The sequence below is a fragment of the Mastigoproctus giganteus genome, chromosome 2 (genome assembly GCF_048544385.1).
Source record: "Mastigoproctus giganteus isolate SK-2022 chromosome 2, ASM4854438v1, whole genome shotgun sequence".
Taxonomy (NCBI): domain Eukaryota; kingdom Metazoa; phylum Arthropoda; class Arachnida; order Uropygi; family Thelyphonidae; genus Mastigoproctus; species Mastigoproctus giganteus.
In genome coordinates, this window is record NC_143576.1 from 238311108 (window position 1) to 238338528 (window position 27421).

At 37.4% G+C, this 27421-nt stretch overlaps 1 protein-coding gene across 1 annotated transcript in view; it reads right to left on the reverse strand.

Annotated features, from left to right (window-relative positions):
- LOC150090283 (proton myo-inositol cotransporter-like) overlaps positions 1-27421 on the reverse strand; it is a 416481-nt gene that overhangs the window by 91636 nt on the left and 297424 nt on the right. The window contains exon 2 of the mRNA XM_090390243.1: positions 17486-17645. Within this exon, the coding sequence (XP_090246369.1) occupies positions 17486-17645 (160 nt within the window). The remainder of the gene's footprint in view (positions 1-17485; positions 17646-27421) is intronic.

A 27421-nucleotide genomic window follows, 5' to 3' on the forward strand; every position in this document is an offset into this window, starting at 1 on the left:
GGAAGCGTTAGAAGGAACAGAACATGAAGATTTTGACCTCGGAGACATAAAAACACTTGGCCGTTGGCCTAGTACATGTGCAAAAACTCTACTCATTAACTTATATTTAAAAACACAACCGATTATTAGGAGCACTTGAAACAACGACTATGTCGAGTTCGCGCACCCTCCTATATCTAGTTTTTAAGACTATTCCATTGCTGAAATCATATAACATCATTAATACTTCATATTAAAAAATATTGGACAATCGAAACACCAGTACCAGGTGCAATATTCGAACAAGCGACCTACCTTTATTTTTTTTTAGGTAAGTACGTTTACCCACTGAACCAATCCAGCATTACGGATTAACATTTTTGGCTTAATGCTGATGATTACCATTCTGTGGAGATTATAGGGATCATAAATATTGTATTATTTAATAAAAAAAATAACTAATTACCCCCGAATACGCAGGCTATATGCATAACCTTAGAAAATCGCAATTATCAATAAAATCCGGCATGTGCCGGGTCCCAAGGATGCCGGATTTGAGTTTCCTATTTATTTTAAGGGGAAAGAATTTCTACAGGCGGGTCAAGGTCATTCACTTGATATTCCGCCATATTTCGATTGAAAAAAAAAAAAAAAAAAAAACGTTGTTGTTCAATGTAATTTTATTAATATGGCGATTAACCAAAGCCAGATTTACTGAGGCGTAGTTACTCTAGGGCCACAAGGTGGCCGGACCAATATGATTACTGTGATTACTGTTGGTATTGGGTCGCTATTTGCCAGAGCGGTTTTAATCCTGTTCTTGTTTTGCATAGTTTACTATATTGGGAAGTTGGGGGGGGGGGGGTATCTCAATACATGTATTTCTGTTACTATACTTACAAAGTTCAGCCGTTCCAATGTATTGGCAGAGAAAAATAAATGAAGAAAAGCGTTTATATTTGTTAGGTCGTTACAATATGGAAAGTCATACTTGATTTCAGAACCATTGTGGAGTCAATGTTACTAATACAGACTTGTTTTAGTATTACCAGGATTGCGTGAACACTTAAGTACTTGGATGCTATCCAGACATTGAAGTTCTCGGTATTCATTAAGCGGCCTCACTTCTCAAACATGAACTATTTTTTTAATTTTTTTCAAGTCTTTCCTTTCTACATTTTCGGATTAGAATACATTCTAGATTTCAGCTCTGTGCGATTAACTGTTTTCCGTTTCAAAGGCCTTCAAAGCAGTTTAATTATAATCATAAGCACCTCGAATATTGGCATTTATATAAAAATAAAGTTTACTTCAACTGCCACCCTAACAATAACTACCCTATCAGTACGCATAAGTACTATAAATAAAAGAAAAGTAACAGTCTTGATTATAATTACTGTACTATACAGAGATGGAATCTATACTTAATCAACAAAATAAATACATATCTCATAATGTTCTAATTAGCAGAATTAACGCATGCTTAATAACAGACTTGAGTGGCTGGATTCATATTTAATGATTCTACTCCGTTCCAGTGACCTCCTCGCATTGGTTTATGCGTAAACAAATATCAATTTCGAGCCAGTCCGATTATAGGGTTAATCTGCCAAACTCCATATTAAGCTCCTGTCTAGCTGGCACTTATCTTAAATAGTAACAATAACATACATTTCGGGGGTTATCCGGATCTTCTTTAAATATGAACTACACGATAGACAAGTAATACAGTTGTATTCATACAAATGTCTTACTTGTTCGGAATAATAAACAAGTTTTAATGGGCAGATTCAATTAAAATGGCAACATACTGACTCTGCCATAAGAAAACATTAAATTCCAACACCATAAATCAAATTCTTGATAAAAAGTACGTTTGCTTCCGGTACATTACACAGTTTTGCCATCACATAAATTGCCTTATTTAATCATATCCTGTTTAAGACGGTCTTTTATTCAACACGCTATTCAAGAAGAATGAAAATTGTCGCAAGTTGCGTAAGGCATAAAACTTCACAAAGGCACAGTGACGCATAAAGTAATACCTAACAAGGAGACTGCCAAGATACTACCTTAAACTATGTCCTCTTCTAAAATAAGTGAAAGTTTTTATGTTTATAACAATGGCATTGCTGTTTAGACTTGAATATCAAAGAGCATAACGCTTCATCTGAACTACTTTTTTTTTTTTTTTTTTTGTAGTTGAATATTCTCTTACGCTTAAGAGATTGCTAAGGAATTGTTAAAACGTCAAGTACTTGGAATAATTTTATTTCAAGCTTCTTTGTGCACTTAATATTAGTATGAGCATATAGTGAAAACAAGACATAGAAAAAAACACAAAAAAACTCAGCAGATAAGAAAATACAAATTATGCACTTACCTCCTCACGTAGGTAACTATCCAGTTGACCTTTGAATTTATTCAAACTGTCAGCCTCAACTACCAGCGGAGGTAACTGCTCCAGTAATCAACAACTTGCTGGCTAAAAGAAAACTTCCCACAATCTAGTCTAAACCTCTTTCCCTGTAATTTGAATGTATGACCCCTAGTTCTGGAATTCTTTATAACAGTGAAAATTCCGCCTTTATTCATTTTCATTAGCCCCTCTGAGAGCGTTATAAACCCCAATCAGGTCTCCTCTGAGGTGCTTGATTGCCAAGCTCTGTAGCCCATATAAGCGAAGTATTCTCTCGTAAGGTCACCCTTTTGGGGATTTCATCATACGAGTTGCACGTCTCTGAATCCTTTCGAGAAGCTCAATCTCTTTTTTCAGATAAGATAATAATTGTAAGACCAAATGCGGTCTTACAATTGCCTTATAGAGTGGGATTATGATCTCTCTATTTCTACAGGATAATTTTCGATAAATCATCGATAGAACACCATGGGCTTTCATGGCCACATGTTTACACTAAACAGAAAACGTCATATTTGCCCGTATCCTAACGCCCACATCCCTTTCTCCCTCTACTGTTTTCAATTCAACCCCACTTGTCAGTTCCCCAAACATTGTACATCAATTCTTTCTTATTTTATAATAGCATGTGGCAGGTTCTCACACTGACATTGATAAAAACTGATATCTACTTACTTATTTTCAATGATACTAAGAAGTACTGTAAATTCGTTTTTTTTTTTTTTGCGAAATCGGTTGATTTAAATTTGGTTCAAAAACTTATTCTTCGAATAGTATTAGTACTCAGTTGGCAACTTGCAATCTAACTTCTATTTATTTATTTATTTATATATATATACATTTGTCACACACAGGGCACACAGACCCTAAATAAAGGCGAGAACGCCAGAAGTTGCAGAAAATACAAAACAGTAAAAAACAATACAGAACTAGAATTAAAATATATACAAAATTTACATTAAGAAAACAGAGTAAGGAGCAAATTCTTATAGATAGGTGGATTAAGAGTAAAATCAATATTGTAGTTATTCATTACGTAAAGGAAACGAGAGGACTACCAAGAAAGTGATGAGTACGAGGAACAGGCAGTGAGAAATTAATTTTATAACGAGAATTCAAACGGGGTATAGTGAAAGGTATTTGTTCAAGAAGTGATGGAGAATCGATATGAGTTTATGATATTGTAGACAAAAGAGACACATGGAGTTGTCGTCTGTAGTAGAGAGGAAAGATTCTGAAGCGACCACAAAGAGCTCCATAATTTCGACAGCATAAGAATTTAATGAATTTAATTTGAATTCTCTCAAGTCTGTGAGAAAGATATTCCTGTTGTGGGGACCAGATATTACAATAATCAAAAATGGGAAGTATAAGCTGCTTGTAGAGAAGAATTATAACTTTGTAACTCTTGAAAACAGAGGAAGAACGCTTGATTAATCCAAGAAGTTTAGAAGTGTGAGATATTACGTGATCGACGTGTGAAGAGGGACGAAGGTCAGATCGAAACAGGACACCTAAATCCTTGAACGTATCACTACTTGAAATTAAAGAGTTTCAAATATAATAATCAGTAAGGACGGAGGGTCTACCTACACTATTCGAGAGAAAGCGATGTAATTTACATTTTAACGGGTTTAGAAACAAGTTATTTTTATTGAGCCAGAGTGAGAGGGAATCAATACCGGACTGGAGTTCATCGCTGTTAGTTGAAGAACAAATAACTTTGTAAAGTTTAATATCATCTGCATAGAGTTGCCACTCAACATTAACGGACTGAAATAAGGAACACCTTGCGAAACAGTAAACAGAGTTTGTAAACGGAGTTGATGAAGTACCATCAATTATTACAGATAGTTTACGATTTCTAAGCAGTGAATCAAGCAAATCTAGTAAAGGGGTTCGTAGACCATAAGCTGACAGCAGCTTGAACAGCAAAAGATCGATGTGGACAAAGTCAAATACATGTGAAATATCAAGGAAAAGCGAATCAATTTGAGTTCCTTTGTCCAAATTAGTCTGTAGGAAATGAGAAAACGGCAAGATTTGAAACAGTTGATTTCCTGGGAAGAAAAGCATACTGATGATTATCGATAAAAGGGTGAAGATAGGAAACTAAGATATTTATAAAGTAGGAGTTCAAAAATTTTCACAATTGTATTCGTATAGTAATAGGTCGGTAGTTATTAGGCTTAGCTTTATCACCTTGTTTTTTTATAAATCGGGATGATATAAGCCTCTTTGAACGATGAAGGGTAACAGCCAAATAAATAAATAATTAATAATTATCTTAAAATACTATCTTCATTTTTGGAATATTTGGTTCCTTTTTATATCTCTATACATGTGCATTCCAAATTGTATATAGAGGTCACTGGTTATCTAATTTTTCGTAGCTCTCTTTCACGTTAGTTTTATTATTATAAAATAGATTTGTCTCTATTTGTTACTGCTTTGGTTACAGCTATCGTACTGATCGCATGTATTTTCGCGTCGCCATTTTCAGGTATAGATTTTTAACGTTTTTTAGTAATAATTTTACACTTAATTTTACGTTCATTATAAACAATGCGTAGGGACTACCTTGTCCATACTTTGTGAGAGGTATATTGCTTTTCCTTTTCGATCACATTCGTATTCATAAATTTTCTCTTACACAGCTATGGGCAAGTATGGAAACGCAGTCCTTTTATGCATGGTCAGGTGTAGTCCCCCGCAGAAATACCTGATCATGTATCAATGTTTACTTTGGCTGACATCAGATTTAATTGTATATTTGCTCTATTACCCCGATTTGAATTATAACCAAATTTGTCTGCCCTTATCTGATGCTAGCTGCTGTTACCATGTTCATTTGATATTGATGTAAAAAACTGCAGCCATTATCAACCCACTTCAGGATGGAAGCCTCCTCAACAATTCATGCTGAGGGAAATGGACCATAATCTGCCATGCTGGTCCAGTGCGAGTTGGCAGATCGACCATATTTAGCAGTCAGGGGCTTGAACCCCGGTCTACTCAAAGAGCGTATGCTACTGCACTCCCGCCCCTGACCACTCGGCTACGGCAGGTTGCTACCTTTTATTTCTTTAATTTGACCTTCATATTTCGGCTATCTTCTTTCATTTTGGCCTTTGGCTTTCTGCGTGACTTGCACTGCCATCTTTATTTTTATCTATCATATTTATTATAATATACATATATATATACATCTGTATCCACTGCTGCTGCTTTGCGCGCTTTGGCGCATTTGCCATATGCAATTTACTTTTTTTTATCTTTCCGCGTTTTCATCTGGTTTTAACTCTTTGGTATAACATCATATTTCTTATATATATATATATATTAAAAATGTGTTATTTGTGGATTGGATTTCTGTTAATGAGATACCAGGTGACAGAAAAGCTGATATATGTAACGCACCTGGAAAATAAAATAAACGTTGGAAATACCCTTACTTGTGAACAGAATAAGTTGGACATACCAGCAAACAAATTTTTCCAAAGGGCAAGGAAAAGAGATGAAAGAACAAAATAATAATGATAAAGGAAAGGAAAAGAAACAGTAAAATAAAAAATTAAAAAGAAAAATGCCTCAAAGGAGAGTAATAGCAGGGATACAAAGGAGATTGTCACAGATTAGTAAACTGCCAAATTAATAAAGAAATTAGAAAGATGGAAGAAAAGACAGAACAGAAAGAAAAAAAAATCTACTAAATTATTTTAGAAGTCAAGTGAAAAAGAACCAGCAAAAACACACGAAAATTCTGGGAGAATGGCACATGCAACTGGTGAGTCTGTTAAAAGAAATAGCCGAAGTCATAACAAAAATTAATGAAACACTTAGGAGAACTAATGGCAGAACACTGAGAAGTAAGAATCCCGTACCAGTAGAAGTCATAAAAAGCAAATGAAGTGATAAAAATAACAGGCAGAATTTTGAAAACAAAAGCAAGATTTGACATTTGCACTCAATAAAATTCTACAGCTAACCGATTACACTAAGTTCATTAAATTCTCAGGTATAGCAAGACAATTTTATGAAAAAAGCTCTTAGAACAAACAAAACCACGTACAAATGAATATAATGTGATAATAGGGCAAATACCTAAAGAACTTATTAAATCAAGTACAATTTTTAATAATGATCAAATAAATACTAACCTGAAATATGGAAATGCTGAATTCAAGAAAATGAAGGGAAGAAATGTTAGGATTGAAACTAAGGAACTGAGAACACAAAGTCAAAAAAACGGAAGATATGACAAGAAGGGACATGTTGAGAATATATATATGGGAATAAACGTAAAAATCGGAAATAGGTCTACCTGCTGGGGTACTGAATAACGGTAGTCATATTTATGCAAAAAACATGCTAAGTAAATCAAAACAGGCAAGGAAAAATTGAGGAAGACGATTACAAGGCAGTAGTACGCAGCAGAGAGATGGCTTTGTCCATGGAGAAGCAAAGAATACACACTTGAGAGCAGCTCAGCTAACTTGTAAACTGTTCTTAACCAAGTTGCACCCACTAACGAAGGTAGATTAGTTCGAACTGGAAATTCAAAATATCCTCGATATCAAAGTCAGAGTGAAAAAGATCAGGACTAAATATCCAAGTTATGCATCATTCGCAATTATTATGGGTGAACAGGACTTAAAAAAAGGTTTTGAAGGCAGAAGCCTGGCCGAAATAAGGCCATTCATGGTGAGCAAAGTTTTTACTTTAGTCAAAGAGTAATTGACTGTTAGAATAAACTCTCACTTCTTTTGTGAAGTCTGAAGTTCATTTAAATTTAAGGAGGAATTGATTAAATACTTGAAGGAAATAAGGAAATGAAGTGAGAGAAGGTGGCATTAATTTTTAATTCAATTCAATTCAATTTATGTATTATATTGTTTTTATTTCTTGGTCTATATTTCACTTTGGAAGTTCGTTTTCTGCTTCAAATGCTTTTAATGTTTTTGACGTGGAGAAACTAATAAAAGTAGTAATGGGCGCCATAATCAAGCTTTGGAAATCATTTTAATGAAGAGGTAATTCAATCGAAAATCTATCTAATAATTATGTAAATGATGTTTAACCTTTAACTTAACAATTCACGCAAGCTTTGTGTTTTCCATTTAAAAGGCATTTACTTTTTTTTTTTCAAAAATGAAGACTCTTATGCAGAGTCTTTCCAGCTGTATTTGTATCGGTCATAATGTGGCAATCTGGCCGACCAATGTTAAGAAAAGTTCTCAAGCAAAGCTCGATAAAATTAAAAGAAAATATTAATTTCTGCACTGGGTAAAGTAATAAAGAAAGACTTCAGTGAAAATCAATAGTAATAAAGTTACAACGCAGCAAGGTCACAAAAGCTATCAACTATCCTTATAACAAATGGATCAATATTTAAACCAGAATGCACTCTGGAACTCAGACAGCTTTACCATTTACTACAGTGGAAAAGTTAATTTGCAAAAAAGAACGAATAAATAAACAAGAAAACTTTACCAAGATATCCGAAGTGTTATGCATATGAGGGTACTCGGAACAATTTCAATGAAGGGTGATGAATATGTTGAGCACTGATATGCGCAGAAAATTATAAATATACAATATATATTTTTTACAAATTCTAGAGGAGGGTTATTTCCTTAAGTATTCTAAAGATTTCATCAGAGTAATGCACTTTTTCTCTACTCATGTTTTTCTACAAAGATGCTGAAAAGTTTAGTTGACACAGAAATTACGACGTGAGATATAAAGAGTTTTGTTCCATTTGTTATTTCTTTTCGAGAAAAGAAATAACAAATGGAACAAAAAATTCTCCTCCTGATATTTCTCTTATCTGGATAGTTCGCTTAAATATGTATGGTAGTCTGCTACCTTGTATGCAGAGAAAAACTGCAATCAATCCGTTTAAAACTCGATATGTTATGACAAATGTTTGGATACACGCTGCATCCATAGTTTCGCTCCAAGTAATGCTGACCATTTGTTTTATATCTTGCAAACCGAATGGGCAGCTGTTTGTTGACCCAGTTCCCTAGGGTTACACTGCATATATCTCTCTCACAAAGGGCTAAGGCCAAGAGAGTTTCAAGGAAGTAAACTGGATCGATAGAAGATACGATTGTAATTCTAAGTTGAAATTTCTACAATGGAAGTTTCGCAAGGAAACCGAAGTTTAGATTTGTTATTGTTCTCAGGATGCGAAAATTAATACGGTTATTAAATAAATATATCATACCGTTAATATGATAAAGATTTAACCCAGTTTATGTTTAATGTCGTGACAAATGTTAATTTGTTTCAGTATAGTTACCAGCAATGCCTATGTTGCCGTTAAGAACTTACATTAGATTGTGCAGCATGGGGTCGTATGAAATGGGACTTTTTCTCCAATCACATTTTAGCTAAAGGCAAGAAACACAATGATCTAACATTTTTTTTTTTTTTTTTATGTAAACGCCAAAAACGAGAGGTACTAGAATCTATAGTACTTAGTACCGTGCTTGGGTTGGAGGTTGAGAAGACGAAAGAAGACATTTGTTGATATTGGACTTGAACTTCTGTAGACTGTAATTTTCAGGAAACACATATGAAGGAAGGTTGTTCCAGAAAACGAGGAAGATGAAAAGTTGGTTCTGTGAGTTTGAAGTCAGACAGTAGAAGGATGTTGGCTGGTGGCTGCACGTGTTCGGACTGCTTTGAAAGAGAGAGCGGGAATTATAAAAGACAATTCAGAAGAACAGTGCCCATGGAAATATTTGTAGAAGAGGCATGCAGCAGAAATATTATAAAAGTCTCTCCACTCGGTTCCTCACAGAGGAACCGAGTGGAGAGACTCTGTTAGAGATGAATCATTAATTAACCTAACTGCCCTCTTCTGAATGGAATCAAGAAGTCTGAGAGAGATTTTGAGGGCACCACCCCAGATGTGGGAACAATATTCCATGGCAGGGCGGATTTGTGATTTATACAGAGTGAGCAGCTGTTTGGAAGAAAAGTAACGCCGAGAGCGAAAGAGAAAACCAAGTTTTTTTAGATGCAGAGGAAGCAATATTTGTAATGTGCATGTGCCAAGAGAGATTAGGAGTCAGGGTAATCCCCAAGAGAGATATATCATTTTGCCTAGAAATCGGAGTGTCACCAAAGATAAGCATAGGAGCAGAAGAATCCTTTTTGTGAGATATAAGACAAGACTGAGTTTTAGAAGGGTTGAAATCAACTAAGTTGTCTTTGCCCCACTGGAGAATTACCTGAAGATCGGCATTTAAGGAATTGGTAGCAGATTTTCGAGAAGTTGAAGCTGATTGAGCAGGACAAGGTTTCTCAAAATGGAAAGTGGAATGCAATGTGCTATCATCGGCAAAACTATGGATAGGATTTCCAGTCAATGGAAAAAGGTCATTAATATACAAGAGGAAAAGAGTGGGGGAAAGAACTGAACCTTGGGGTACACCGGCATTAGTGGAAAAGTTAGAAGACAGAGAGCCATCTACCATCACCCTCAGTGAGCGATCAGAGAGAAAACTGGATAACCAATTAAAAAAAAAAAACAGTTGGCAAACCATAAGATGGAAGTTTGTTTAGAAGACATTTATGCCAAACACGATCGAAAGCCTTTGAGATGTCAAGAGCAACTACTTGTGTTTCACCAAACCTTTCCATTAAATTAGTCCATAAATGGGTAACGTGAGCCAGAATATCATCAGTGGATCGAAACTGACGGAATCCATACTGGCGATCGTTGATCAGACGGAAGGTTTATAGGTAGTTTAAGAGTTGGCGGTTAATTGATTTCTCCATTACTTTAGAAAGAGTAGAAGTAATTGCAATGGGACGATAATTGGATGGGAGGGATTTGTCACCCTTTTTAGGAACGGGCTGGATATGAGCAAATTTCCAAGCAGATGGAAAAACACCTTTGGAATAAGAAAGTGAAAAAAGGTGGCAAAGAATAGGGGTAAGTTCAGGAGCACAGGTTTTGAGAACAAGTGGAGAAATACCATCGGGATCTGGAGCTTTCTTAGCATCAAGATTCGTCAAAATCCTTCCGACATCCTTTTGACGAAAGACCACAGGAGGCTTGGTTTGGTTTGGTTTGTTTTGGTTTTATTGGCGCATTAGCTACTAAGGCTATAATGCGCCAAGACCATGTCATTTATAAAATAATTTAAACTTTCAGTGACCTAATTGGTTAGGTCACTATGTCAAGAAGTATAAGAAAATGTAAATTTTATAAACGAGTAAAAATATTTATTGACTTTAAAAATCTAAAAATAGCAGACACATTGTCATTGTGGGATAAAATCTGACTGAGTGTATATGGCTCAGTCAGATCATTAAAAGCGGTAAGACGGATACTGCTAAAAACTGGACATTCGATTAAAATGTGTCTAATTGATAAAACTGTGCCACAAGACTCACACATAGGAGGGTCATCAGCCCTCAGCAAAAATGAATGAGTTAAATGACTGTGTCCTATGCGGGTCCGGGCAAGAACAACTTCCTCCTTACGATTCCTGCGCAGACTAGACTGCCACGGTTCAATTACAGGCTTTATACGATATAGTTTATTTCCAGTCTGTCTATTCCACGAGTCCTGCCATTGGGAGTGTATTTTCTCGAGTATTCTTTGCCTGTAGTCTGTATAGGGGACTGACAGGCAGCGATTATTTCTGGGAATTGCTGATTTGGCTGCGGTATCAGCCAAATCATTTCCCTTAATCCCAATGTGGCTAGGAATCCAGCAAAAGCGGATATCATATTCACGTTCACGGAGGAAGTGAATCTTCTGCTGAATGCTAGACAGAACTGGATGAGAATTAAATCTCACGGTTATTAAAGCCTGTAACACACTAAGAGAATCAGAATATAAAATGAACCGTTGGTTTTGGCATTTACTGATGTGATCCAAAGCTAACTCAATAGCGTGCAGCTCTGCAGTAAATATACTGCATTCAGAGGGAATCTGCTCCGATGTAGTGGTGTCCCTAAAGACAGCAGCAGATCTCACATATGATTCTGACTTCGAACCGTCTGTGTAAACTGGCGCGAAGTCAGAATATTCAGCTCGGTGTGCTGAATAAAGCTGCAGGTAGACCGATGATGGAGTGTCCGACTTTCCCCAATTTTTAAGGGACAAGTCACATATTGGAATACGAGCATGCCAGGGTGGAAGGGGTTGCTTCGGTGTTTGGGCAACGTTGTCTACCTTGATATCAAGTTCTATGAGTAGCTCTTGGAGACGAATACCAAAAGGACGATTAGCAGTCTTACGGGTATTGTACAAATTTTCCCATCGTGGCTCAAAAACGGATAGCCACGTAGGATGGTCTGGCAGGGATTTCAGTTTAAAAGCGTAGTTTAGACACAACTGCTTACGTCGAAGCGATAACGGTGGTTCGTTTGCTTCGACGTATAAACTCTGGACAGGAGATGTTCTATATGCTCCAGTAGCGATGCGAAGAGCCTGGTGATGGACAGGATCCAGCCATCGAAGGGCACTGTCTCTGGCTGAAGAATATACCTGGGACCCATAATCAAGTTTGGATCGCACAAGTGCACGGTAAAGCCGAAGAAGCGTGCATCGGTCCGCTCCCCAAGATGTAGAGGAGAGCGAGCGGAGAATATTAAGCCCGCGTGTGCACTTTGTGCGAAGTTGACGGATGTGGTGCAGAAAGGTCAACTTTTTATCAAATACGAGTCCCAAGAATTTTGTGTCCGCTGCTACTGGAATAGCATTTTGTCCGAGCATTAATTCAGGTTCAGGATGAAGATTACGCTTACGACAAAAATGTACGCAAACGGTCTTCTCCGGCGAGAACCTGAAGCCATTTGCAAGTGCCCAGGAGTTGAGGCGGTCAATGGCTTTCTGCAGTTGTCTTTCAATAACCCTCATGTTGCATGACTGACAAAAAATGCTAAAGTCATCAACATAGAGGGCACTGTGTACAGTTGGAGGAAGTTGTTCTGTGATGGAATTTATTTTGATGGCGAAAAGCGTGACACTTAATACTGATCCTTGTGGTACTCCCTCCTCTTGGCTAAAGGAGCGAGAGAGTGAGGATCCCACACGAACTTGGAAAGATCGATTGGCTAAAAAGTTTTGAATAAACACGGGGAGATGCCCTCTAAGGCCTAGGCTGTGCAGATCTTTTAAAATGCCAAATCTCCAAGTTGTGTCATACGCTTTCTCCATGTCAAAGAACACCGACACCAAGTGTTCACGTTTTAGGAAAGCATCCCCCACAGGAGGCATTGAATGGAGGGTGTTGGGAATGGTGGAAGGTGTTTTACCAAGATCATTAATACACGAGTTGGAAGAAAAATGGGATGCTAGCGGGTCAGCTTTATCCTTGGCTGAAGTGACAACAGAACCATCAGGTTTGGACAGAGGTGGGAGCAGAGATGGGCAAAAGTTGCGGCCAATAGCTTTGGCAAGAGACCAGAATGCTCGGCTACCATTAGGGCAAGAAGCAAGTTTTCTACTCTTAGCCTGTTCAAACTATAGTTTTGACTGATCAATAACTGCTTTACAATTGTTGCGAGCTTTGGTGTAGGCAGAAAATGAAACTGAAGAATTAGAAATAAGCCAATTACGATTCGCAACATTCTTCGCTTGAACAGCCTTAGCACATTTGGTGGAAAATCAAGGTTTAAATAAAGGACGAGATTTTAAAGTGGAGTGTGGGATAAAGGATTCCATTCCTGCAAGAATAATTTCATTGAAACGATCTGAGGAAATGTTGACATCAGAAGTTTTTAAAGAGTAATCCGACCAAGGAAAAGAAGAAAAGAAATCTCGCAGGTTATCCCATTTTGCATTCTTGTAATGCCAAACAACACGAGGTTGGGAATAGCCGTGAGATAAAGGCTCCATTGGAGAAGAGACAATCACCAAGTTGTGATCTGAAGTTCCTAAAGGACCTCTCACTTCGACCGTGTACTTAGAAAGGTTGTTTGCAAGAAAAAGATCAAGCGTGTTGGCTATATGATTACGATTGTCCGGTATTCTTGTATGTAAATGAACAATCTGTGCAAGGTCATTAGTAATTGAAAAAGCCTCAGCATCTCGACCAGCTGGGTCGGTGTGACCAGAAAACAGAAGCCAGCTGGAGTTGTGAACATTAAAATCACCAAGGAAAATTACCTCACTGTTAGGAAAGTTGGACTGGAGAAAGTCAAGTTGCAAAGAGAGGAAGTCAAAGAGCTCCAAGTGATTAGTGGAGTTGGGAGAAAGGTAGAGACAACAGATGAATTTGACACAATTAGGTAGAGAGATTTTAAGCCAGAGAAAATCGAAGAGAGGAGATTCCAAATTACCAAGTCTCTGACAGAGAATATGAGAACGGACATATGCACAAGTACCACCCTGAGGCGAAAGGAATCATACAGTGAATAATTTGGGCATCTGAGATAAGCAGTAGTTGAATCAACCAATAACTGAGATTCTGTCAGAAAAAGTACATGGGGGTTTGGCAGACTGCAAGTGGAAATGGACATCGTTGAGATTAGAATTGAGACCAATTTGTGAAATGAATTAGGAAGTGTTTGGGAGGTTTAGATCTTTTCGCAGATAAGCTTGCTCTTTTAGTTTGACAATTCATGGTGTTGTTGTTTGTTTGTTATTTGATTTTTAGGAGCATTAGCAACTAAGGTCATATTGCTCCGGGGATATGCGGTGGTCATTCCCTGACCTTTCCGCATCCTCCGTATTTGGTAGTCAAGGGCTCGAACCCCGGTCTGATCAAGAAGCGTGTGCTACGCACTGCTGCTTCTGCCCACCTGGCTACGGAGGCGCCAATTCATGGTGTATTCAATAGTAAGAAAAAGTGGATGGGACATGCTGTATGAAGTAATGAAATTTTGGGATATGGCGTTCACATGGTAAGAATATACCCAGATCCTGGACATAACGTGGCCTCGACAATGTCCCCCCCCCGCATACACACTACTGACAGTAGTGTGTATGCGGACTTCCTACGGACTCCCTCCAGTCACTATCTAGCAGAGTAGAGGTAGCAAGATTATACACCAGCTGATCCGGAAGCCTAGGTTCCGGATCAGCTAATGTATAAGTCATAGGTTCGGTCCGGGGTACTAACTAGCGGCCGGCCTGCGAACACCGTTTTAGAGCTATACCCTCGAAATGTAAGGAATACTGGATCTCGCCACGATGTTCATCATAACCTCAAAAGTCATCAATCATACTGCATGATGGAAGAGATGGGGAAGGGTTGACCGGAACTTAGCTCTAGAAACTAAACATGGGTTCCACCACTTCAAAGGCGCCTCCGTAGCCAGGTGGGAAGGAGCAGCAGTGCGTAGCACACGCTTCTTGATTAGACCGGGGTTCAAGCCCGTCACCACCAAATATGGAGAATGCGGAAAAGGTCATGGAATGACCACCGTATATCCCGGAGCAATATGGCCTTAGTTGCTAATGCTCCTGAAAAAAAAAAAAAAAAAACCAACCAACCACCACTTCAAGCCTCCAATAAGCAAAGTGATGGTATTGCACCGGTTGATGAGAGTCACCTACCACCTAGTACTGCCTGGTAACATAGAGGGGCAGCACTCTCCTCCATGTGGTGTGGGCGCCACACCTCGCAACTTTTACTTAAATCGCTAAAACCGTTATTTTAACAAGACGTTATTACTGATGTACAAAATTTAATCAGTTAATTTTTAAATATGATGCGCCTGTGCAAATGTGACATTGTAAATCAGGATGTTATATGCAAAATGTTAAACAGCTGAACCGGTGTGTAATGGATAAAGATTTCATGGGTTTTTATTTCATCGGGTATACGTGATCAATGATCCGGCATACCCGATATAGGTATGCCAGAAGATCCGGCATACCCTACAGGTAAAACAAAATGACTACTTTTCAAACGTGTTTCAGAAGAATACGAAACGGGTAATCATAGTACTAACTCAGCATTTATAATACGGTTTCTCAAATACCTTTCGATACACTCTTCAAAGACATTTATTACCAAACATTTATCACATCTCTTCAAAAACATTTATTACCAAATTAAATTCCAAGACAGACTCGGATCTCCATCAAGGAGAGACTACACCGAATACATTAGTTTATAAAACTTCTTGACAGACAAATGTATTCTAGTGAAATATGTTGCTAATATCCAAACTAAATTAAAATTCAAGTATAATAAAGGCATTACTAATTCTTATTTTAAAGAACTGTTTGCTTTCTTATTATAGATAAGATTGCGTAGAATATTTAACGCAGAAATTAAATCTGCTTGTGTATTTAATTGCTTTCTTTTATTGATTAGCAGTAATTACACCATTTATTTTACAATAAAATATTTTGATTATGATATGTTGAAAGTTATTTGAAAATATATGCTGATAAACGTTAGAGACGTATGAAGTATTTTATGTAGGACGACTCCTACACAAATAAGTAGGAGTCGTCCAGCGTATTCTTTTCTGAAGTTAACAGAACACTATCAAGAAATAAACTATTCAAATACAATGTTACAAACGCTTTACCAGGTTCTTCTTCTTCACATGAAATTTTCTTACGGTCTGGCCTTACGAGGCGTGGAAATAAAGTTGCCGGACCGAGGCCATAGAAAGAACACAAAGTGAAAGAGATCAAAAATAGTTTTACTAAAGTAATTACCACCTGACTGAATGCACTTTATTACACCGTTTATTCAACTGTATAACTACATCATTCTAAAAGTTTATGAAAAGAGTTACTGAAGGCAACCAAAGAGATGATCAGTTTGGCGGTTAAGTTTTTATTTATGTCTTCAACCTCCTGAAATCTTTCCTTTGAGGGCAGTTTTCAGCTTGGGAAAGAGGAAGAAGTGCGCTTGTGCTAGATCAAAAGAGGGTGGAAAGTTGATCTGTATAATGCCATGTTTCGTCATAAATATCTTCACGAAAAGTGCGGAATGGGCGGGCATCTTCTTGCAACAAGAACCAGTTGCCTTTCTCTCAAAATTGCGGCCTCACTCGGGAAATGCGCTTCAATAGCACCTGCACGCAGAATGCAGCGTGCAATTCTCCCCCTTTCAGGTACAAATTCCTTATGAATCGCACCATATTTTTGGAAAACCATGATCAGCATCGTCATGATCCTGGACTTCTGCAAACGAAACGTTTTGGGCCTTGGTGATGATTTCGAAGTCCACTGCATGCTCTGATGCTTCGTCTCTGGGTCGCACTGATACACTAACACTCATCTCCAATGACAATACAGTCGAGGAAATCAGGATTGTCTTGACAAGTCTGAATAACGTCTTCATTACTTCTGCTCATCTGTGACGACATGAGTAAGGAGACGATTCGTCTCCTTACTCATATCCAACTCATCAGCCATCATTCTAAGGGTCAAACGACGATCTCTTTCCACAATTTCCCGAACTTTTGCTACTCTGTCCGAGAGGTTGACGAACACCCGCTTCTTGGAACATCATCAAGTCCGCCTTTAAACCATTTATACCATTCAAACACACTGGTACGACTTAACGTTTCATACGTTTCTGTTGCCCATTTTCTCAGTTTAATGCAAAATTTGATATTCGTTCGTTGCTCCATTGCAAAATCGTGACAAGGAAAGTTAACGCTACTAATGAAACTAGTTGTTACTTGCAACCTGTCAGCCTGCTGACAATCAATCTACACCACAATCTGCTGGAGGCAGTTTGAACTACAACATGCCACTTCACTTTACCAACAGAACACTGTTAAGACTAGGAGTTTGTAAGCATTTGTGTTGGTTATACTGGTGTTGATTGTTTCTGACCACTTTCGGCAGAGACAGAAAAGATATCTCCGAAGAAATAAGAAGCTCTCCCCATCCCAAATATACAAAAAACTTTTAAAAACTTAAGATCACGGAGGTTTTCCTTAATTATTTTTTTAATTATCTTCTGAACTTCATAAATGTGCAATGCACCTAGTAAAAATAAAATGACATAAGTAAAGAGATTATATTCGATGAGGCATTATTAAGTGACAAAGGGATAAAGAAGAACATGCATTCTCCTAAAGTTATCACTATATTACAAAAAATATTTCCAGGTTAAAATAAATATATATTTCTCCTACCTCCAGCCATTTTCTTTATCCTTGCTAAAAACTCCATCCACAACACTAGCAATAAATTGGCCTCCAGTGATGCACAGGTTGTTAATGGTGACCAGCATTCCTCTAATTTCGGACGGCGATATTTCTCCTATATACATAGGAACAGTCATGGAAGCGAGACCTGAAAAATTTAACGAGTGACTTTGTGTATTCAATTATTTAAACTATAGTAAGTATTATGACATGTCACTGCATAAAGAAAGAGCATGAAATGTAACTTATGTATATATAATTCACAAGAATATTGTATATCAATTAGCATCTCACAGAAATGGTGTAATCATCGATAAACACAAAATAAGCATAATCCCTTCTATAGTGTGTTTCAGCTTAGGTCCAGACTGCCGTCACGATGACTTCGTGGCCATATAAAACACATCAAAACATTCGGAATATATCCATCGGCGAAATTCGGTTATGAAATGATCAAATGCTCAGTACATTTATTGATTCACACCAGTCTTTTAGCTTTAATGTCTTACTTTTTAATTATAAAAATTAAAATTAATAATTGCAATTTCGATATTTCTGTAGATTACAAAATAAAATAGCTAATGCTATCTGACTTTTTTTTAAATTATAGGAAGTTAGGACTATCCCATCCTCTCATACATTTTCTTGCGGACAGGTGGATTTAAAATGCATAGTTAATGGCCATAACGCTGAAAGCAGAATAAACTTTGCCTTCACAACGAGTTACCCTGGTATTTCACTACTCTCAGATATATATACCAGGAGAAGACTGTTTCATTCAATTGGAAGAGGAGAGAACTCTTGATAAGGTATACAAGAATGCGGATTTAGATCTAGCTTTAACGGGCAGTGAGCACAGCTCGATAACTAATGGTGTTCTGGAGGGAGACTGGATTGAGAGAATAAGTTCCCCTTTGTCTAATGTGGAGCTTGCGGTTTATTATTTATTTATTTATTTATTTATTTATTATTCCATTTATTACATATGCTTCACCCCTGAACAGCCTTCAGTTAGGAGGGTGCCTATATACATTTGTACATTATAACTTAGAGAGCAAACATATAAATCGTACATAAATTACGCATATCATTATTATTTCTATTTTATAGAAACAGTTTCTATATTCCAACTAATAACATCTAAAGTGAGCAAATAAAGCAGATACAAATATATACAGTGACACAAGCAAAAGGTAGAGACATATAAACACATACGCATCCTAATATATGCATATACAGCTAATATATATATATACATACAAAACATATAATGATTTAAAACAAATTAATTCTTCAGCAAAGTAGAGTTGATGGAAGATTCCATCCTGAAGGAGATAATCAGGAAACTTCTACAGTTGTATGTGGTGGTACATGTCCTGTATCTTCTCAGATCTGTATGCTTTCTCATCACAGAACTTGTGATGAGGTGTTGTACGTTTGGAGGATGTTAGACGGAAAACATCTTCTAAGTATAGTTAAATTCTGTAATAAGCTTCTTAAGGGAATCCATGCACTATTGCAAAGGGCGCGGGAAAGCTTAGGGCCTACAACAAGATTATGGACATTTGGAGCGTCAAAGCGATCGGTGAGGAGTTGACAGAGATTGCGCAAATTTCGTGTAATGAGCAACTGATTCCAATAAGTGCAACAAAGGTTAGCATACATGATTGATCTCGAGATGGTGAAAGGGTAGCCATTAACACGGTTCAACCAACTTAAAATCCAGTACTCGATACCCATGAATTTTTTGATGTTAGTGAGGGAAGCAGAGGACCAGATCGTCGAGGCATACATGGGAAACAAGGCATGTTTGTATGTAGTGAGTGGCAAAATTTTGGTTGTTTACTCCAGTAAGTTCCTGTCTTATCGCCCACATTGCTGACAGAGTTTTTGCTTTAGTGTTGGAGAAGTGCTGTTGGAAGGTCAGGCCTTCATCAGGTTGAAGATGAGACTGTTGCATTTAATCAATATTTTGAGCCGGATGAAGTAATCCAAAAATCAGATTCTGAAGAAGTGCCCATCTAAAAATCAGGGTCATGTATTTTTCTGTGCTCGGTCGCTGAGTTAACAGGAATGCTCCGAACCAGTATACAGAAGCTTCTCTTCCGTAAGAAAATTAAAATAAGCAAAATTTTGATTGGCAAAATTTTATCTAGAGCTGGGAGTTCAGAATGAAGATTTAAAAGAGATGGTGTCTTGCCTGGAAAATGTGGTCGCGACCTATCAAGAACAAATAAATGATTTACGGAAAATTACAGCAAATGTTGGATGTGGGCAAATTGCTTACAATTGGTTACATTTCAATGGCAAATCTGTTACAATAGCCAGTCATACGGACACCTTGAAAACTTGTAGGCGCCACAAGCCAATCTGGAGTCACTGAGCTAGGAGTGGTCACACATATCGCAGTTGTCAACACACACACTCTTTTGTTTCTGATTAAAGCAACTGGCAAGTCAACCTTTTTGGTGAAGTTCTGCTAACGAAAAGATGAGGAGGTTACCAATATACCGTATAGACTAATGCAAGCTATACAGGTGATTAACGCGTTTATAAGACGTGCACGCATTAATTAAAAATATATGGCGGCATTCTAGAGGAAATCCCCCCCCTTTTTTTGAGGTGAACCTTTGGGCTTTTCTAAACTGGAATAAATAGAGATAAAAAAAAAATGATGAACCGATCATGGGCGCCTCATCCGTTAACAAGTGTTTTGCATGACAATACAGAGGCTACTCCGCTTTCTTTCCATTTGAAGAGACCTAGGCTCGATTCCCATCGCTAGACACTCTAGTGATTTATCTCCGTCGCTGACGGCAGACTAAGAAAGATAATCCACCGCTTTCCATAGCTCATTAGTGTAGGGCCAGGCAAATGCTTACTTTGATAAATGCTCTAAGCCTTCATGAAATCAGTTCTGTACGAAAAGTCTGACCATGCCAATATGGAAAAAAAAAAAAAAAAAAAAAACCTACACGCTATGCTAAAAAAAAAAAAAATCCCTATCCAAGATGTTTTTGCAACAATAGCTAATCACAAGATTTATAATATCCACATATATATCATGTGCTCATTAGCAATCTTGGTTTATGTAGAGTAAATCTGCCACTATCTGGTAAGTTAACTTCATCTTTGACAAATGGTTAAAATGCACAAGAAATCAGAGTATACAGCGATTAAATGTCAATGTTGCGTGGAGGCTGCTTTTCCAATTATGATGTACCAAATACTTTTTGATATGCATTATCGTCAACACGCATTACAGGATGCTTTAGTTTAAGTTGAAAAATTGTTTAATCTTGATGTTTCTAGATCAACAGGCTTTCATACAATATCCAATTTTTCTATTATGTAAGTGTTACAATTTATTGTATCAACGAAACCATGATGAAAACGCTCATCTGATTTATCGCTACTACGTAGGCGGCTCCCATAAATTCACGCTAAAGATGCACTGGATTCTTTACTCTACCTAATAACTACGTCCACCTAACAATTCAGTCAGCTTCTGCTGGTGCCGAAATTAAAACGGAGCATTCTACTAAGATTTTTTTCTACTACAATTTTTTAAGAGAGGTCAAACTGTCAGTGGTCACGATGAATATACACAAGGTCTTTAGAAAGAGTTTCCGAAATATTTTCTCTTCAAAGATTGGCTTCGATGGCAGACGACAATACAATACACTGTTCTCTTCAAGAAGCAGTTTCTTCCAAAAAAGAGTACCAACAAAACATGTGTGAGGAAAGTTATAACTATATAAATTGGCATCACTCAGCCTAGAGGGAACTGTTGTCTCCCACTAGCGTTCATCAAGTCAGCTGTCATGTTCACTTTTCAGCAGATGCAGTAACATACCCTTGGGCGAGCGGCCAACTGCAAACAAAAGGTGAAACAAAGTTAATACTAAGATGATTACGCTCTTGTTCTACTCTTCCGAATCACCGATGGCCAACGGTGTAATAATTACCGGAAGGACAAGTGACATATCCTTTAATGATGTTTCTTATGGAAAGAAAAGAAATTAAATAATTAACAAGAGTCTCCACCAAAGCGATTATATAAGAATTTTTAGTACAGGTCAGAACTGAGCTGGAAGTTTTAACACGCGCTATACTTAAATGTATTACAATAATTCCAGTACGGCTACATAGAATCGGGAGTTCAAAAGATAGAAGAAAAACACCGTATTTTGTGGTATTAAGTGAATTTGAACATTAATTCGAGTGAACAACTCCATTTATTTGTGCTAACCGCTTGGCTGAGGTAGTGTTATGATTATACCTGCTGATTTGATGCGAAGTGCATTTTTAAACTGTAGTTTATAATACACAGTAGCTAATGAGATTAGTATTGACAGATTAAAATAACAAAATTGACCTTATATTTACAGAAAGGTTTTCCCATACACTATCCTACCAAACTCCTGGGACATCCATTTGATTTCAGGAAATTATAATTACTGATCTGGTTTATTCCATCAAACGATAATCACCGTTCTCCACACACCAGGTGAAAGTGAAAAAGATCGTGTCATTGACGGGATTCGAATCCGAGTTTGAATCCTGACAATGCTGAGAGGAATTTTTATGGGTATTTTTTACAACATAGCTGAGTTAGTAGATCTCAGGAGAGGGTAGCATGGGTTTTTCCTCCAAAAACTTGGTTTTCGTCCAGCAAACAGACCACACAATACACGCAATTTATAGACATTATATAAGGCGCAATATGGCCTAAAGTTGCTGATGTGCCTAAAAGCCCACAACAACAACATCTATCAGACGCTAAATAATCTGAGTTTGGAGATGCGAACGGCCACAGTTAAATCTGTGTTTCTATGACGCGTAGAGGGCTGCCATGAATTTAAGGAAGACATGCAGCTCTTTGATAACAAAAACAAGTGCACGGAGTCAATTGGTATTGGTGCAAGACACCAAACATTGATTATGAATCACTGAAAATCAGCCCTGAAGAGTGTCTAGACAAGCTATACGCTCTTCCAGTCTGAATGGAAGTGTCATGCTGCACGCTCTTAACACATACCTTTTATCAGTCAGCTTTTCAAATTAAAATCCGGCCCTTACCTTTACCGATCACTTTCTTCATCGTCCAACTTAGCACTGAGTGATCATTTCCTACTATGGATAAGTCCTATGATGCTATCTGTCAGTGTTGGATGATCAGATTCACGAAAAACAGTTCCCACATGAATGTTCTCGTGGTACGACATGCGTTCTCTCGTTATTTGGAGGGTGCTGTCACCAGGAAAGTGCGTCCAATTCTTGAGGTTGATTTTTCATAGAATTTTCACCGGCACTTTCATCCCACGAATACAATTTCTCTAATATTTTAGTAGATGCATTCATTTACATGGTAATTTAATTATATTTTAATTACCAATTTCATCACATAACCAAGTTTATCAATAACATCTTTTGACAGCATCCATTCTGAACGAGTTTATTATCTGTATTGCTGGAATGAAAAGCAAATAACAGGCTTTAACAAAGTAAACCTACAATTGTAAATAACGGCATACAGCATCTATCAAACACTGAATTACGAAAGATCCCACTACCGAAAATGCGCTGAGAGCCATCGTATGCATTTCTCACTGTCAAATTCCCCTTATTGGACACGGACTTCGTTCTTAGGCCCGAACATTCGATTGCAGTAGTGGAAAATTTAAGGTGGTTCTCGTGCGCATCTTCAGTAGCCTGTCGTACTGTAATAAGTCACTGGAAATTACACCTTTGCGAATAAATTGTTTAGCACACAAACTAGAAATATAATTAATGGCTTACTGTGGATGGATGCTACCCTCGCGAACTAATTATCCCAGCCAGATTATATCTAGACGCGGTAATCCAGGACGAGTCTGGTAGAAGCTGTGTTGAAAGCTATAATTAATATTTAATCTCTCCTATATTTTAGATTCAATTACTTTTTTTTTTTCTTTCTTTCTAGGATGTATTATAAGATTAAAAATAAAGCAGCAGGTGAAGTACGCATTTTAATTATAAAATTTTTCAGAAAAAAATTTTCAGAAAACATCCACTTTGCACTTTTCTCTCTGTAATCATATAGAGAAAGCAAAAATGAAATTTAAAGCAAACATAGCTACCAAAAAAAAAAAAACAAAAAAAAAAAAAAAAAACATTTTTTATTTAATTTTTCAATTGAAATGAATGATTATGATCTTTTAACAATTAAATTTTTATCACAGACATGTTTTTATGACCCAGAATGTAACTGTTTATTCCTAGCATTCTCAGGAAATTGTTTCATCCTTCGCTTAGCCCTCGTGGGTAGCACGGTTGGTAGAATCGCTCTCCTCACCACACCGGTTGGAAAAGACTCGAGTTAGAGTCCCGTCGATGATGTGAAGAATTTTTATGGTCCTTTTTAATAACATGGCTGAGTTAGTCGGTCTTAGGCGAGAGTAGCATGGTTTTTTCTCCCAGAAACACCGATTTTTCATCCAGCAAGCAGAAAATCGATCTCAGAATACATGCAATTTACAGACAATATACACAGAGCAATATGCCTATCCAAGGTTTATCTCCGAAACTGAAAATTCTTAAAAACAACCAACATCAATATTTATTATATATTTAATAAAAACAAAAAAGAACGCAACTAGTTCAAGACAAAGTAAAGGCAAGTTAAGATATCTAAATTATAATGAAAATTATGTAAAGTAGATTTAATAGAACTGATTAATTCCATTGACGATTAAATATTACATCAGGCTGTGATATAATAATATATAGAATTATATTTTATGGTTATATAAGGTGTGTTGTACATGCTTGAGCCTAGTAAAGCTCTAAAGGGAGCAAAAGAAATGGGCTGGTTACAGTGGAGAAATGTTAGGGGAGCCGCTAAGCTAAAACCGAAGAGAAAGCTTTGGGGAAAAATTAGTATAATTATTGCCAGTTACTAGTATAAAGATACGCTGAATGGCAAGTTATCAAGGGGTAGCACCATTCAACACATCCCAATAATAATTAGCTATCGTTTCTGATCGCTATCTGCCAGTATACGCAGGACCTAAAGATATGTATATTCATATCGATGGTGGCTCCTAGACTTCGGCCCATCTCCACCTGTGTACTCCGTAATTGATGTAAAACTTCTACAAAGGGCCGGAAAAGTGTGAAATGCAAGAATGTTAGTAAAGCGTAATATGTTGTACTTGTAAGTCAGGCCTCTTCGCCACCAGAGGAGCAGTCACCATATGGACAAATGCTCCCTGGTGCCCAAACCTGTCACGAGGAGCCGAGCCTGAATCTACTGTTCTGTCTGTGTGACTAGCAACACTATACCGCACCCGCCAGAAGAAGTGCAAGCTGGTGGGTGCCAGCCTTCCTGCTCCCAGGTGGCCCAACGTGGAAGCTAGCAAAAAAATAAATAAATAAAATAATAATTTAATCCCGCACTCAGGTGAGAAACAAAAATAAAATAAAAATAATAATAAAATAAAATAGTTAAGTTAATAAATAATAAAAGAAAAAAAAATAATCATACTACAACTCAGGAAAGAGGTATAATAAAAAAAAAAAACATAGTAAGACTTACTAAGCAGACATGACCAGCATAAACACTTGTCTACGCTTTGTAAAGACAGGCTGTGCAAATTCCTGCAAGGCATTAAATTTTTCTCTGCTTTGAAGGCAGAGGTGCTCATTGCCAAAATCCAATTCACGAATTACCTGTTTTAGTTGCAACCTATATTGTTCATAAATTAAACAGTCGTATAGTACATGAGACCAAGACTCTTCACACGAATAGAGGCAGTTTGGATCTGCCGCTAACCCAAAATAACAATTTTAAATTTAAATTAAAGGAACCATGACCAGTTAAAAAATAAGAAGTTTTCATCTCTGGATAAAACTATATATTAATATTTTTATCCAAGGCAAACGATACCCTTGGTATGAAGAGTCTGGTAACCACTGCTGTATCACTTACTTCATCTTCTCTGCCAGATTTCCATCAACTGATTCATGTTTCTTTTTAGTCTTACCACGTTCAATTGTAACATCACTTTTTAATCTAAAGAAATACCCTTTCTTAAATAATAACAAAAGGCTCTATAAGCCACATACAAATCAAGAGGCTGGAAGCCCGACAGAACTTGGATCGCATTAGTGGACACTGTTCTACAAAACTTAAATAATGAAAGTATCATTTGTCTCTGTATAGACAAACGTTTCTGTTTGAATTTTACATTCAAAATTTTTGTGTTCCAAACATTAGCACCATATACCACTATGAGTAGAAAGACAACCTTGTAATAAAATAAAATACCAAAGCCCTCTTTCTTAAACCCCAATCAGTTCTTGGAATGCAAACAATGGCAGAGGAAAATTTTTTTAATATTTTCGCTTAAATATTGTAAATGAGACATAAAAGTCAATAACTATGCCCAAATGTTTAGGATAAGGAACTATAGGGATATGTTTACCATCCAATTTTACTAGAGGAGGTCTTTCAATATCTAGTTTGCCTTTAACCAACATCATGGCTGTTTTCGTATTTGAAACTTTAAGTTTATGTTCTTCAGACCACCCAAATAAACTATTCATTACCTGCGATGCAGTCTCTTCTAATTCTCGCCTGGTCTTACCAGGAACACAGACTACCAGATCATCGGCATATGCAATTCTATGACAATTAATACCTGTCTTCTGCAACCATAAATTCAGCACAAGGTTCCAGAACATGGGACCAAAGACAGAGCCCTGGGGACACCCACGACTAACAAGTTTAGAAAAAAACCATATACTGAGACCTGATTACTATTTTTCTACCAGTGAGATAACTGGCCATGGCTCTATACAATAGATCTGGACATTCTACTTGTCTTAAGGAACAAAGTATGCTCTCATGCAACACACTATCGAAGGCGCCCTAGAAATCGATGTATAGCATGAGAACATACTTGCTAGATGACTGATTAACATAATCTGTTAAATCCTTTATAGCATCCTCAGCTGAACATTTTTTAAACTATACTGAAATTGTAGCTGAACTCCTTTTTGAAATAACCAATCAGTCAACCTGCGTAATAATAATCTTTCATAAATTTTTGCTATATTAGACAATGAGGAAATTGGCCTATAACCCCTAAAGGTAGATGTCAGTGACCTTTAGGACCTAAACATAAGCCAATAGGCCGTATTATGAAAATGTGATACATTCTCAAGAATTTAATAGTATTTCGGCGCAGTTGAGCTAGTGATCCGGAGCCGCCCTACATAAGATACTTGATGATATATATGGCTACAAGGACCTCACCAGTGAAACGTTGATTCACATGCACCAAGGGTTCTAGTTCTTTCCAGCAAAATATGGTCCATATTAAGCATCCACCGACATCTGCCTGGAAGTGGCCTTCATGCATGATGGATCTATAGACTCCTGTTGCTTGCGCGACACGCTGGCGTACGTTGGCGTGTTACACCGAATATTTGGATTCATCCGACCAACACTTGTTTACAGTCCTCCAGTGTCCAACCAGCATGTTGTTGACACCACAGCATTCATCGTTGACGTCTTTGGTCGTCTGCTGTGGAATTCTATACGTCTGAGTGTGCGGCGCATTTTCATTTGAGATATTGTTCTTGCATTCCCCATATTGTATTGCGATGTAAACTATCATACAGTGATCTTCCGTTGAGCCAGTACACTGCACTGCACCCTTCGCTCACCACTCCAGGGGGTTGGTTCTTCCATAGTACCACCAAATACGGAGGATGCGGAAAGGTCAGGGAATGACCACCGCATATCCCCGGAGCAATATGGCCTTAGTTGCTAATGCTCCTAATAACAAACAAACAAACATCTTCCATAGTTCTGAACGTGATTCTGAAAGAAGTTGGATTACGAGTGACTCTTGTGGGAACGTTTAGATTTATATC